The 14,936-nt window shown below is 43.7% G+C and overlaps 1 protein-coding gene across 1 annotated transcript in view; it reads left to right on the forward strand.

The window, feature by feature from the left end:
• Positions 1–14,936, forward strand: part of LOC120020502 (unconventional myosin-IXb-like) — a 62,268-nt gene that overhangs the window by 30,224 nt on the left and 17,108 nt on the right. The window contains exons 22-31 of the mRNA XM_038964206.1: positions 1,534–1,716; positions 2,576–2,735; positions 4,558–4,764; positions 6,587–6,717; positions 6,848–6,951; positions 8,414–8,586; positions 9,084–9,191; positions 10,867–11,113; positions 11,282–11,292; positions 13,756–13,867. Coding sequence (XP_038820134.1) covers positions 1,534–1,716; positions 2,576–2,735; positions 4,558–4,764; positions 6,587–6,717; positions 6,848–6,951; positions 8,414–8,586; positions 9,084–9,191; positions 10,867–11,113; positions 11,282–11,292; positions 13,756–13,867 — 1,436 coding nt within the window. The remainder of the gene's footprint in view (positions 1–1,533; positions 1,717–2,575; positions 2,736–4,557; positions 4,765–6,586; positions 6,718–6,847; positions 6,952–8,413; positions 8,587–9,083; positions 9,192–10,866; positions 11,114–11,281; positions 11,293–13,755; positions 13,868–14,936) is intronic.

Genomic DNA, 14,936 nt, shown 5'->3' on the forward strand with positions numbered 1-14,936 from the left:
AAATGTGTTATTATTCAATGTAAAGTGTTTTGTTAGGTGGAAAAGCACCATACCATTCAAACGTTTGGACACCTACTCATTCAAGGGTTTTTCTTTATTTTACTATTTTCTACTTTGTAGAATAATAGTGAAGATGTCAAAACTGTGAAATAACACATATGGAATCATGTAGTAACCATTTTTTTTAAACAAATCAAAATAGATTTTATATTTGAGCTTCTTCAAAGTAGCCACCTTTTTGCCTTGATGACAGCTTTGCACACTCTTGGCATTCTCTCAACCAGCTTCACCTGGAATGCTTTTCCAACAGTCTTGAAGGAGTTCCCACATATGCTGAGCACTTGTTGGATGCTTTTCCTTCACTCTGCGGTCCAACTCATCCCAAACCATCTCAATTGGGTTAAGGTTGGGTGATTGTGGAGGCCATCTAATGCAGCACTCCATCACTGTCCTTCTTGGTCAAATAGCTCTTACACAGCCTGGAGGTGTTTTGGGTCATTGTCCTGTTGAAAATCAAATGATAGTCCCACTAAGTGCAAACCAGATGGGATGGCGCATCGCTGCAGAATGCTGTGATAACCATGCTGGTTAAGTGTGCCTTGAATTCTAAATAAATCAGACAGTGTCACCAGCTAGGCACTCCCACACCATCACACCTCCTCCATGCTTCACGGTGGGAACCACACATGCTGAGATCATCCGTTCACCTACTCTGCGTCTCACAAAGACACGGCGGTTGGAACCAAAAATCTCAAATTTGGACTAATCAGACCAATTGACAGATTTCCACCGGTCTAATGTCCATTGCTCTTTTTTTCTTGGCCCAAGCAAGTCTCTTCTTTGTATTGGTGTCCTTTGGTAGTGGTTTCTTTGCAGCAATTCTCCTCTGAAGAGTTGATGTTGAGATGTGTCTGTTACTTGAACTCTGTGAAGCATTTATATGGCTGCAATCTGAGGCTGGTAACTCTAATGAACTTATCCTCTGCAGCAGAGGTTATTCTTTGTCTTCCTTTCCTGTGGCGGTCCTCATGAGAGCCAGTTTCATCATAGAGCTTGATGGTTTTTGCGACTGCACTTGAAGAAACGTTCAAAGTTCTTGAAATGTTCCAGATTGACTGACCTTCATGTCTTAAAGTAATGATGGACTGTCGTTTCTCTTTGCATATTTGAGCTGTTCTTGCCATAATATGGACTTGGTCTTTTACCAAATAGGGCTGTCTTCTGTACACCATCCCTACCTTGTCACAACACAATTGATTGGCTCAAACCCATTAAGAAGGAAATGAATTCCACAAATTAACTTAACAAGGCACACCTGTTAATTGAAATGCATTCCAGGTGACCTACCTCATGAAGCTGGTTGAGAGAATGCCAAGAGTGTGCAAAGCTGTCAAGGCAAAGGGTGCCTACTTTGAAGAATCTAAAATATACAATGTAGAAAATAGCAAAAATAAAGAAAAACCCTTGATTGAGTAGGGGTGTCAACTTTTGACTGGTACTGTAAATCCAATCCATATTATGTTTTTTTAACAGGGATGGAGAGAGGGCGCTCACCAGCCTGTCCCCTTACACAGGCACCCTGGAGCGCTACTCCCACTTGGAGGATATCAAGGAGCATGCAAAGAGGTGGAAGAGCAGGAGGGAGGGAAGACATCCGGAGGACTCCAGCCCTGAGATCCAGCGGCCCAGGGATAAACGCATGGCGGGGTTGCTGCTGTATGACATATTATTATGTGATGTTATCATAATGTTATGTCCAGTGGTGAAGTGGAGAGTAAACACCATTTATGCACCGGTGTTGACTCACCTATTGCGGGAAAAGGCATTGAAAGTATAGGGAGCGTTACTTTACTCACCGCGAACATCGTTTACCCACCTATTTTCTTACCGCTACATCACTGGTTAGGTCATGTCTTAGTGTTTCTCTCAACCAAGACCCTTCAATGTCCCCTCAATATGATCTTGGATCACTACGTAGATATACATCAAGTTGTTTCTTTCCCCATTCTCTGATGTAGCATACCACCCTGCATACCACTGCTGGCTTGCTTCTGAAGCTAAGCAGGGTTGGTCCTGGTCAGTCCCTGGATGGGAGACCAGATGCTGCTGGAAGTGGTGTTGGAGGGCCAGTAGGAGGCACTCTTTACTCTGGTCTAAACAAAGATCCCAATGCCCCAGGGCAGTGATTGGGGACACTGCTCTGTGTAGGGTGCCGTCTTTCGGATGGGACGTTAAACGGGTGTCCTGACTCTCTGAGGTCATTAAAGATCCCATGGCACTTTTCGTAAGAGTAGGGGTGTTAACCCCGGTGTCCTGGCTAAATTCCCAATCTGGCCCTCAACCATCACGGTCACCTAATAATCCCCAGTTTACAATTGGCTCATTCATCCCCCTCCTCTCCCCTGTAACTATTCCCCAGGTCGTTGCTGCAAATGAGAATGTGTTCTCAGTCAACTTACCTGGTAAAATAATGGATAAATAAAATAAAATGTATCTTTCTTTCATCAATATCTTATAGCAATGTCTTGAGTTCTAACAGAGTTTACAGTTGACATATTTCTATCTCTTAACTCAGGAACCGAGGGAAGTCTATCTCGCTGGACAACGTGTCCAAGCTAAGCTCCTCAGGGTCAGGCTCAGACAGCTCTTCCTCCATTACTGAGGTACTACTACTCTACTATTGTTTCTTCATACACGTTAGATATGTACTACTGAGGTATTCTTTTCTCGTAATGTAATTATTACTATTACACTACTACACCATTACGTATCACAGCTCTCCCTCTGCCACTGAGGTACTCTGGTCTCATACTGTATGTGACTGTCATTAATGTTATTCTATTGCCTCATTACTTATCACACACACAGGTACAGTTGATGTCGTAAGTTGACATACACCTTAGCCAAATACATTTAAACTCAGTTTTTCAAAATTCCTGACATTTTAATCCTGGTAAAAATTCACTGTCTTAGGTCAGTTATGATCACCGCTTTATTTTAAGAATGTGAAATGTCAGAATTATAGTAGAGAGAATTATTTATTTCAGATTTTATTTATTTCATCACATTCCCAGTGGGTCAGAAGTTTACATACATTCAATAAGTATTTGGTAGCATTTCCTTTAAATTGTTTAACTTGGGTCAAACGTTTTGGGTAGCCTTCCACAAGCTTCCCACAATAAGATGGGTGAATTTTGGTCCATTCATCCTGACAGAGCTGGTGTAACTGAGTCAGGTTTGTAGGCCTCCTTGCTCGCACACGCTTTTTCAGTTCTGCCCACACATTTTCTATAGGATTGAGGTCAGAGCTTTGTGCCACTCCAATACCTTGACTTTGTTGTCCTTAAGCCATTTTGCCACAACTTTGGAAGTATGCTTGGGGTCATTGTCCATTTGGAAGACCCATTTGCGACCAAGCTTTAACTTCCTGACTGATGTCTTGAGATGTTGCTTCAATATATCCACATACTTTTCCGTCCTCATGATGCCATCTATTTTGTGAAGTGCACCAGTCCTTCCTGCAGCAAAGCACCCCCACAACGTGATGCTGACACCCCCGTGCTTCACGGTTGGGATGGTGTTCTTCGGCTTGCAAGCGTCCCCCTTTTACCTCCAAACATAACGATGGTCATTATGGCCAAACTGTTCTATTTTTGTTTCATCAGACCAGAGGACATTTCTCCAAAAAGTACGATCTTTGTCCCCATGTGCAAACTGTAGTCTGGCTTTTTTATGGCGGTTTTGGAGCAGTGGCATCTTCCTTGCTGAGTGGCGTTTCAGGTTATGTCGATATAGGACTCGTGTAAACTTCTAACCCACTGGAATTGTGATTAAGTGAAATAATCTGTTTGTAAACAATTGTTGGAAAAATTACTTGTGTCATGCACAAAGTAGATGTCCTAACCGACTTGCCAAAACTATAGTTTGTTAACAAGAAATTTGTGGAGTGGTTGAAAAATGAGTTTTATCATACTTGCCCAAACCTACATGTTCCCGCAGTATCCATACTCATCTTGTTTGTTCTCAATTTAAAAAATATCTAACTTATCATTTGGATATTTCTAGGGCTTGTTATACTTTATGCCAATTGTTCTGTTTTATCTGTAGCCCACATTTTTTCAATACTTAAATAATAATGCATTTGATTCATCCACTGTCTTAATGATCATGTGATTTCCAGGTTTTAAAGTGAAATTTAAAAAAAATTCTACTTCATATTCATCATCTCCAGCACCACCAACATATGAAGTAAAAAATGTTTTTAAAAGAATATTCCCAATTAGGGAATGTTTTTTTTTAAATTACTGATGACAAAAGAATGGTCCAACCCACTGCACCCTCATATGCCATGTCTTGAAATAGTTGGATTAAAAGTAAACTTACATTGTAAATCTTCTGATAGCCACTTTCTAACTCTTAAGAAAATTCTACATGCTACCACCTGTTTCAAAATGTATTTTTCCCATTTTGTTCCTACTGAACACAACCCTTGGACAGTGAGGGGTCTCTCAGTCCCTCAACTCACCCGTGCCTCTTGACCTCTCCTGGCCACCATAGGTCAGGGTGCGCTCCCGCAAGCGGCCCAATCACAAGCGGAGGTTAGCCTACGCCCGCAGCGGGCTGATGTTTAACCTTAAGGGGTCCCAGGAGAGCGAGTTTTGGAGCTTCCCCCTCCCCCCCATGAGCCCCTCACCGGGGGTCAGTGGCATGGGCCAGTCCAACCAATCAGAGGTCAACATCTGTCCACGCAAACCTGAGGTCCAGGTACCACCCCGGCCTGACTATGGAAAACTACTACGGGCCCTGGCACTGCACGCTGACTGACGCTTGCTGTGCATGCACTGCAGGCTTTGTGTATGTTAAGACAGGGTCTCATCTCTGCTCGTCTCACAGTGCCCGGCTGGATGGGTCTGCAATGTTCTACAGTGTTCTGCGGGTTCTATATCCTGGCTTCTCTTCTTTAGGCCAGGGAAAGACCCAGAAAACAGAGCTAGTCACAACCATGAACCATCCTCTGCCACCTAAACACAGTGGCTGGATGGCTCTGGTTGCTGCAGCTTGTTTCTGACCTTTTTTGTCACAATGTTTAGGCAACACCATCAAAACCATGTACAGTTCACATCCCAATGATACAAGTTTAATGTTATGGGAGTAGTAATGGGATTAGTTCCCCAGTTGTCCTTGTGTGTATTCCCTCTTGGTAGAGAGAGAGAATAATTGTTTTGTTCTACAAACTATAGCCTCTCATATAGCACACAGGTTTGTGGCAATCAAGATACACACTGACAACTATTATTTTAGTCTTTGATGGTCATTGCTGCCCTCAATTGGCTACAGCAAAAAAGGTCATAGGTCAGGCGGAGGTTAGGCTCATGATGCTGCTGAAGGTGTAAACATGGGTTAAGAGGGAGTTTCCACCGTATTCCTTTATCTCAGTCCATTCCTTTGACGTCCATGGTGGGAGATTACTGTAAGAGAGCACTCTTCGGGGAGCAGGAAGGGGGAGAGACTGAACTCGGCTATGGGTGTGGTGGCTGCAGGCAGACAGGCGTTCCTGCTGGGGAATGGGTACTAACCAATGATGTATATACATCCGTGATTGATTATGCTATGTATTGGCCAATGAGCGGCTTTGAAGCCATTGGCCGCCACATTGGTACTCCTCAGAAGGAGCAGTCCTCCATAGGAATGAATGGAATTCTACAGTATTTCAATCAAATGTTTCAAGGACCAAATACCTGTATTTAAGTATTTCTTTGTTGTAGTGGGGACAGTAGCATTAGTACTCTCTAAAAATGATACTTTAAGGAAAATGTTGAAATATATTTTTAGTTTATTTTTATGTTCATTTCACATAATATAATTTTAAAGAATGCTTTAAAGCTAGAAATCCGCAGCTAAAACAATAACTAAGCGGCCACCCGGCCTTTGTTTTGGTAAAAAAGCGGAGGGATCGATGCTATGAATGCAATGACTGATCATTGAGGTAATTGTTTTTTTTAACCATGTTTTGAGGATGTACAGTGTTTGTTTACATTTAACTTGTTTACAAACATTGAAGTAAAAAAAAAAGCTTATGCTGGGTTCTGATGGGGTACGACAGTTGAACTAAGCTCAAGGAGGCATTTATAAGGTATATTCTTCAACAACAAAAAACATCAAGAATCAATGGGTTTATCATTCATTTATAATGTATGTAGCAACTAAGAATTCTCAAAAACGAATGTAGACATTAAAGGCATTTTTATAACTTCAAAAATATTTTTTACAATGGAGGAAAAATGGCTGCACAAAAATGGCTGCGCACTGGCTTCAAAACATCACTCCCTACAGTCATCTAGGGTTTATAAACATCATTGGAACTAACTAACTAACTGGTGTGGCTGGGCCTGGGAGTTTTGCACTAGTACTACACCTACAGACACTGGGGAAATGGCATGACATCTGTTCTCAATATTTTCTTACTATCTAGGCACAATCATTCCCCACATGTTACCGGTTAATAATGATGTATCTGATTTGCCCCCAGCATGGTTGTTGTCTCATGTCATACAATCTTAGATGTTCAGTAATTGTTTTCCCTCAGTTTCAGAAATCTTCAGATATTACCACGGATGTTGGAAGGTTCAGCCTCCCAGCCAGGAGTACCAATGAGAGCCAGGAGTACCAATCAATCATCAAAGACTACAGTCAATCCCAACCGGCCACACTTGAGAGGTAAAGGCGGGAGGCTGTAAGGAGGCTGTAAACCATAATTGATTTGTTTTTTAGTTATTTCCTGCATATTGAATGGAGATGATACTGTGTTCTTTGTCATGGTTAAATGTTATCCTTTTGTGTTCCACAGGCTTGGATTTTTCAGTAAGATTAGGAAGAAATGGCCCAATAGAGAGGCTCAGCCACCTGAGTACGGGAAGGGGACTAATGCGAATACACAATCTGAAAAAGAAGGTACTGTAGTCCTGCCCCCTACAGCAAACTGCTCACTGTGCCTTCCAGCTTTAGGGCTCTATTTTAGGCTGACGTTAAGGTGGCGCTAGTGTCAAACGCACATTAGTTTGCAAGTTCATCATGTAAAAACTGGAGCCCTGCATTTTCCAGCCTGAATGCCAGGTTTGGCAATTTACCTGTCTTATATCAGCTCGCTTTCGCTCAGATGGGCAGGGTGGAAATATTTGCGGTGTGTCCTTAAAAACATGATCCAAAAGGCCAACCAAAAGCTGGTTCTAGCGGTAACAAAGTTGGTTATGACATGAATTTTGACAGCGAAAACTCAGCCTATCCAGCTGTGACGCACACTGCCCATATGCGCATGGAACAAGAGTAGACTAATGTGCTTTTGGTGCCTGTAGACTTCGTATTTAGAAAGAAAAAAGTGTTTCCCCCATTTTCGGTTTATTTGGTCAAAAAACAAAGCATAGCCTCCCCTCCTCTCAATTAAGGTTGTTTTTGTCTGCCCAATGTAATCTGGAAGTAGTCAAGACTGTTGATAAAGGGTTTAACTCCTGAGACCACTTGGAAGTAAATCTTAATCACCAAAGCTTTATTAAAATATCACGTTTGAGAGGAATCAAACAGTGAGCTGAAATTAACCTTTTTATCTATGCATTGTAGACAGTCCCACATTATTTTAGCCATGCAGGTCCATTTTGGATGTGCGTAAAAACCCTCCATAGTGTGTTGTTTTTAATATTATATGCCCACGGGGAGAAATGATGGTGCCTGTAAGTGTGACATAGCCTATTTAAAACAAGTTGTTGTTTTGATTAGAATTAGTTATTTTTAGGCCGTAACAATAATGAATTTAATGTTGCTTATTGTCCATGTTTGGCATGTCCATGCTCAGCCATAATGAAATGTACAGTAAGCCTAGACCCTATTTCAGTGTGAATGCTATTGAAGACATACAATTACTTAGAACAATATGGACTGCAAATGGGTTCAAGTTAACCTATTTAGCAAAGAGGGGATAGGTCTACATTTAGTTTCTGTAAGCCATTTAACAAACTATAACAGACTTACATTGAAATTGGAGTTGATTCCAAGGCAATACATAAAAGATTGTAAACACAATCTGAAACAACCACATATTTTGCCATGGAGCACGTTCTGATTGGCCAGTGAGGGGCCAAGCCTCGACACACCCACACCTTGTTTATTCATCAAAACCCAGCCCTTTTGTGCCAACGTCAGCAAGTGCACTGATAATTTTGACACACCCCTGGACCTGTAGCGTTACCGGTATCGTTTAGATTTAACATTACATTAGGTTTGTTAAAATAGAGCCCAATGACTGATACATTTTTTAGTGCCTTTCAAATCGTGTCTCTTTACTACCATCTAGTGGTCAATGGTATAATCTCAACCACATGTCCCCTCTAAAAGCACACACACATCCTTCCCTTACCTACAGCCATCTCTCCATACTCCTACCCCTTGTCGTGCGAGGGCAGCGGGCAGCCTCATAACCCCACCATCAGGATCAGCCAAGCCTCGAGAGTTTCTGAGAAGTGGAATGCTTCTCTGGAACGGGAGATCACCAACACCAACGAGCTCAGAAACCTGGACGAGTTCCTGGGGAACCAGGTGGGATACCTGTCTCTCACTCACCTGGTATTCACATCAGGCTTAGGAGTTAGCCCTATTGCAACTGCATATTGTTTTATAAAAAAAACAGTATCGTACTGCCTATTGGTTAATTAGGATGTGTTTTAGTCTTCAGAGTTTTTCAAGAGCAGTTATTGACTGACTAAGATCGCCCTGTCTTTCATTCACCATCTTTCTTTCTCACTCATTGACACACTCACATGTGTACTAATAATTCGGAGACATGGCACCATATAGACTTAGTGCACTAACATTTTCCTGCATGTTCTTGCAGTGCATCTTTATAACATACCGACTTACCAGTTCTGGTCAGAGAATCTGAACGGGACATTTTGGGGGGGCCATTTTGAATGATAGATAATGATACATGTAGAGATCCATAAATAAGAATTTGTTCTTAACTGACTTAGTGAAATAAAGTTAATTTTTTTTATGTAAAAAAGATCCATGTAACTTCATACCCACCATCTCTCCAGGTAAATGAGCTACGTACAAGGGCGAAGGAGCTGTCAGCGACAGAGAGCATCTTCCTCACAGCCACCATGCAGTTCAGAGAGACCATCAAGGGCATGTACTCCGTCTCGGTAAGTATACAAGTCTATCCACCGGACTGATCAAATCAAATCAAATGTATTTATATAGCCCTTCTTACATCAGCTGATATCTCAAAGTGCTGTACAGAAACCCAGCCTAAAACCCCAAACAGAAAGCAATGCAGGTGTAGAAGCACGGTGGCTAGGAAAAACTCCCTAGAAAGGCCAAAACCTAGGAAGAAACCTAGAGAGGAACCAGGCTATGAGGGGTGGCCAGTCCTCGTCTGGCTGTGCCGGGTGGAGATTATAACAGAACATGGCCAAGATGTTCAAATGTTCATAAATGACCAGCATGGTCAAATAATAATAATCACAGTAGTTGTCGAGGGTGCAGCAAGTCAGCACTTCAGGAGTAAATGTCAGTTGGCTTTTCATAGCCGATCATTAAGAGTATCTCTACCGCTCCTGCTGTCTCTAGGGAGTTGAAAACAGCAGGTCTGGGACAGGTAGCACGTCCGGTGAACAGGATAGGGTTCCAAAGCCGCAGGCAGAACAGTTGAAACTGGAGCAGCAGCAGGGCCAGGTGGACTGGGGACAGCAAGGAGTCATCATGCCAGGTAGTCCTGAGGCATGGTCCTAGGGCTCAGGTCCTCTGAGAGAGAGAAAGATAGAGAGAATTAGAGAGAGCATACTTAAATTCACACAGGACACCGGATAAGACAGGAGAAGTACTCCAGATATAACAAACTGACCCTAGCCCCCCGACACATAAACTACTGCAGCATAAATACTGGAGGCTGAGACAGGAGGGGTCAGAAGACACTGTGGCCCCATCCGATGATACCCCCGGACAGGGCCAAACAGGAAGGATATAACCCCACTCACTTTGCCAAAACATAGCCCCCACACCACTAGAGGGATATCTTCAACCACCAACTTACCATCCTGAGACAAGGCCGAGTATAGCCCACAAAGATCTCCGCCACGGCACAACCCAAGGGGGGGGCGCCAACCCAGACAGGAAGATCACGTCAGTGACTCAACCCACTCAAGTGACGCACCCCTCCTAGGGACGGCATGAAAGAGCAACAGTAAGCCAGTGACTCAGCCCCTGTAATAGGGTTAGAGGCAGAGAATCCCAGTGGAGAGAGGGGAACCGGCCAGGCAGAGACAGCAAGGGTGGTTCGTTGCTCCAGAGCCTTTCCGTTCACCTTCACACTCCTGGGCCAGACTACACTCAATCATATGACCCACTGAAGAGATGAGTCTTCAGTAAAGACTTAAAAGGTTGAGACCAAGTCTGCGTCTCTCACATGGGTAGGCAGACCATTCCATGAAAATGGAGCTCTATAGGAGAAAGCCCTGCCTCCAGCTGTTTGCTTAGAAATTCTAGGGATAATTAGGAGGCCTGCGTCTTGTGACCGTAGCGTACATGTAGGTATGTACGGCAGGACCAAATCGGAAAGATAGGTAGGAGCAAGCCTACTGATCTGGGCACCTTGAACACAGAGATCGTTTTATGGAGCTCTAGGTATTTTGATAAGGAACTATGCATGGGGGTAATTAACCAAGTTCGAAAGGGTGTCTTGAAACTGGTTTTAAAATAGATTGGCATTCACTGCCCAAGACGGATGTAAAAATTTGGGATGTGCTATACTGTACATCAAATCACCCCCACACTCTTCATTAACCCTGTCCTCCTCTCCCATGTGTCCTCTCCGAACAGAAGCCCCACATCAGCTACAAGGGCTTGATGAAGGGCTACCAGAACCGGGTGTCCAGTCTTGCCGAAGCCAAGCAGCAGACTGAGGTCCAGTCGGTGGTCAACCTGTTCCAGTCCGTCCTGGATGGCTTCATACGGGGAGAGATCAAACGAGCGGAGGCTGGGCCGGTCAAGGTAGTTCTGAATAAACACACACAGACCATACACATGCACGCACACACACACTCGCAACAGTTCTTTTACATTGCTTGTGAGCAGAATACACTTTTGAAAGTTTAAGAGCTGTGTATGTAATTTTAAGAGGTGCAGATGTTCCATGTCTACTTTTCAATGTGTTGCAGACCATGAAAAAGACAAAGATGAAAGGGAAAAAGAGCAAATGTGTAAGTTAAATTGTATGATAATAACCTCTGAATAGCACTGTCAAAAGTAAACCCAGATTAATGGTCCGGGGTCCTCATTTGTTAACAGTGCATGGATTTCTCACTAAATTCTGGTGTATGTGGAGATTCTAGGATTTGCATGCACAACAAATGATTGGGATTTATCAAACTGTCGCACGCAACATATACACATTTTCATTGATAAATCAGAGCCATACTACACTGCTCAAAAAAATAAAGGGAACACTTAAACAACACAATGTAACTCCAAGTCAATCACACTTCTGTGAAATCAAACTGTCCACTTAGGAAGCAACACTGATTGACAATAAATTTCACATGCTGTTGTGCAAATGGAATAGACAAAAGGTGGAAATTATAGGCAATTAGCAAGACACCCCCAATAAAGGAGTGATTCTGCAGGTGGTGACCACAGACCACTTCTCAGTTCCTATGCTTCCTGGCTGATGTTTTGGTCACTTTTGAATGCTGGCGGTGCTTTCACTCTAGTGGTAACATGAGACGGAGTCTACAACCCACACAAGTGGCTCAGGTAGTGCAGCTCATCCAGGATGGCACATCAATGCGAGCTGTGGCAAGAAGGTTTGCTGTGTCTGTCAGCGTAGTGTCCAGAGCATGGAGGCGCTACCAGGAGACAGGCCAGTACATCAGGAGACGTGGAGGAGGCCGTAGGAGGGCAACAACCCAGCAGCAGGACCGCTACCTCCGCCTTTGTGCAATGAGGAGCACTGCCAGAGCCCTGCAAAATGACCTCCAGCAGGCCACAAATTATATATGAAATATCACATTTACATAAGTATTTAGACCTTTTACTCGGTACTTTGTTGAAGCACCTTTGGCAGCGATCACAGCCTCAAGTTTTCTTGGGTATGACGCTACAAGCTTGGCACACCTGTATTTGGGGAGTTTCTCCTCTTCTCTGCAGATCCTCTCAAGCTCTATCAGGTTGGATGGGGAGCGTCGCTGCACAGCTTTTTTCAGGTCTTTCCAGAGATGTTCGATCGGGTTCAAGTCTGGGTTCTGGCTGGACATTCAGAGACTTGTCCCGAAGCCACTACTGCGTTGTCTTGGCTGTGTGCTTAGGGTCATTGTCCTGTTGGAAGGTGAACCTTCGCCCCAATCTGAGGTCCTGAGCGCTCTGGAGCAGGTTTTCCTTAAGGATCTCTGTACTTTGCTCCATTCATCTTTCCCTCGATCCTGACTAGTCTCCCAGTCCTGCCGCTAAAAAAACATCCCCACGGCATGATGCTGCCACCACCATGCTTCACCGTAGGGATGGTGCCAGGTTTCCTCCAGATGTGATGCTTGGCATTCAAGCCATAGAGTTCAACTTGGTTTTATCAGATCAGAGAATCTTGTTTCTCATGGTCAGAGAGTTCTTTAGGTGCCTTTTGGCAACTCCCAAGTGGGCTGTCATGCGCCTTTTACTGAGGAGTGAGTGGTTTCCGTCTGGCCATAAAGGCCTGATTGGTTGAGTGCTGCAGAGATGGTTGTCCTTCTGGAAGGTTCTCCCACCTCTGCAGAGGAACTCTGGAGCTCTGTCAGAGTGACTGGCTTGTCGGCCAGCTCTAGGAAGAGTCTTGGTGGTTCCAAACTTCATCCATTTAAGAATGATGGAGGCCACTGTGTTCTTGGAGACCTTCAATGCTCCAGAAATGTGTTGTTACCCTTCCCCAGATCTGTGCCTCGACACAATCCTATCTCGGAGCTCTACGGACAATTCCTTCGACCTCATGGCTCGGTTTTTTCTCTGACATACACTGTCAACTATGGGACCTTATATAGACAGGTGTGTGCTTTTCCAAATCATGTCCAATCAATTGAATTTACCACAGGTGGACTCGAATCAATTTGTAGAAACATCTCAAGGATGACCAATGGAAACAGGATGCACCTGAGCTCAATTTCAAGTCTCATAGCAAAGGGTCTGAATAGTTATGTAAATAGGGTATCTTTTTTTTAATAAATGTGCTCAAATTTCTGAAAACCTGTTTTCGCTTTGTCATTATGGGGTAGTGTGTGTAGATTGAGTAAAAAATAATATTTAATCAATTTTAAAATAAGGCTGTAACGTAACAAAATGTGGAAAAAGTCAAGGTGTCTGAATATTTTCTGAACACACAGCATATAATAAAAGTAAAATAAATATATTCGGCGGCATGCTGCCATTGCGATTCTCTTACCAAAGGAAAATTCATATTTTATCATTAGGGCTACGTTGTAATGTTTTTATTAGCCTATCATTATTATAATTCCTGTGCATCAAACACCACCATTTCCCCCAAAGAACAATATTTGCTTCCAATACAGTTGATCAACCATTAGAAGTTGTTCGTACGCAAGGTCTGAGATTTGCGTGGAGATATGCACACTTTCCTGTCAAGTTCACGCAAGGTTTAGTATTTTTTTTGTCGCACGCAACTTTGATATGTAAGGTCCCAGGTTGCCTGTCATTCTCCCTATCTGATGTGTGTTATACTGTTTCAAGCCCAACAGCCCTCTAGATCACATGTTCAGTACGTACCAGGTGAACATCATGCAGACCTGTGACCTGTGTGGTTCCTACATCTGGGGCATGGAGAAGGCCTACATGTGCAGCGGTGAGTAGCCTACAGATAACACTGTCTGTTGTTCACCATCTTAGAACATAAAACTAGAACATAGAATAACCAGTTTATTATGTACACCCATCTCGTACCGGGTCAGACACCCTTCTTTGCCTCCAGAACAGCCCGAATTCTTCGGATTACAAGGTGTCGGAAACGTTTGTTGCTGAATTGGTATCAAGGGACCTAACGTGTGCCAAGACCACCGCCACCAGCCTGTACCGTTGACACCAGGCAGGATTGGTCCATGGACTCATGCTGCTTTACGCCAAATACTGACTCTGCCATCAGCATGACGCAACAGCATTCGTCAGATCAGGCAATATTTTCCGAGTCCTCCACGGCCACCTGACAATCTGTAGGAGCGATACATTTTTGTGAACGAGGTGGTGTACCTAATAAACTGGCCGGCTAGTGTATATTTATAACATAGATGAGAACATTACAACAGAAATATACACGATATATATACACAAGTATGTGGACACCCCTTCAAATTAGTGAATTCGGATATTTCAGCCACACCTGTTGCTGACAGGTGTATAAAATCGAGCACACAGCCATGTAATCTCCATAGACAAACATTGGCAGTAGAATGGAAGAGCTGAAAAACTGAAGAGCTCAGTGACTTTCAAAGTGGCACCGTCACAGGATGCCACGTTTCCAACAAGTCAGTTTGTCGAATTTCTGCCCTGCTAAGCTACCCCGTCAACTGTAAGTGCTGTTATTGTGAAGTGGAAACATCTAGGAGCAACAATGGCTCAGCCGTGAAGTGGTAGGCCACACACAATCTCACAGAACGGGACCGCAGAGAGCTGAAGCGTGTAGCGCATAACAATAGTATGTCCTCGGTTGCAACACTCACTACCGAATTCCAAACTGCTTCTGGATGCAACTTCAGCACAAGAACTGTTCGTTGGGAGCTTCATGAAATATGTTTCCGTGGCAGAGCAGCCGCACACAAGCCTAAGGTCACCATGCCAAGCGTTGGCTGGAGTGGTGTAAAGCTCACCGCCATTGGATGCTGGAGCACTGGCAACCTCTGGAGTGATGAATCACGCTT

This window comes from Salvelinus namaycush, chromosome 25 (assembly GCF_016432855.1).
Source record: "Salvelinus namaycush isolate Seneca chromosome 25, SaNama_1.0, whole genome shotgun sequence".
Classification (NCBI taxonomy): Eukaryota; Metazoa; Chordata; class Actinopteri; order Salmoniformes; family Salmonidae; genus Salvelinus; species Salvelinus namaycush.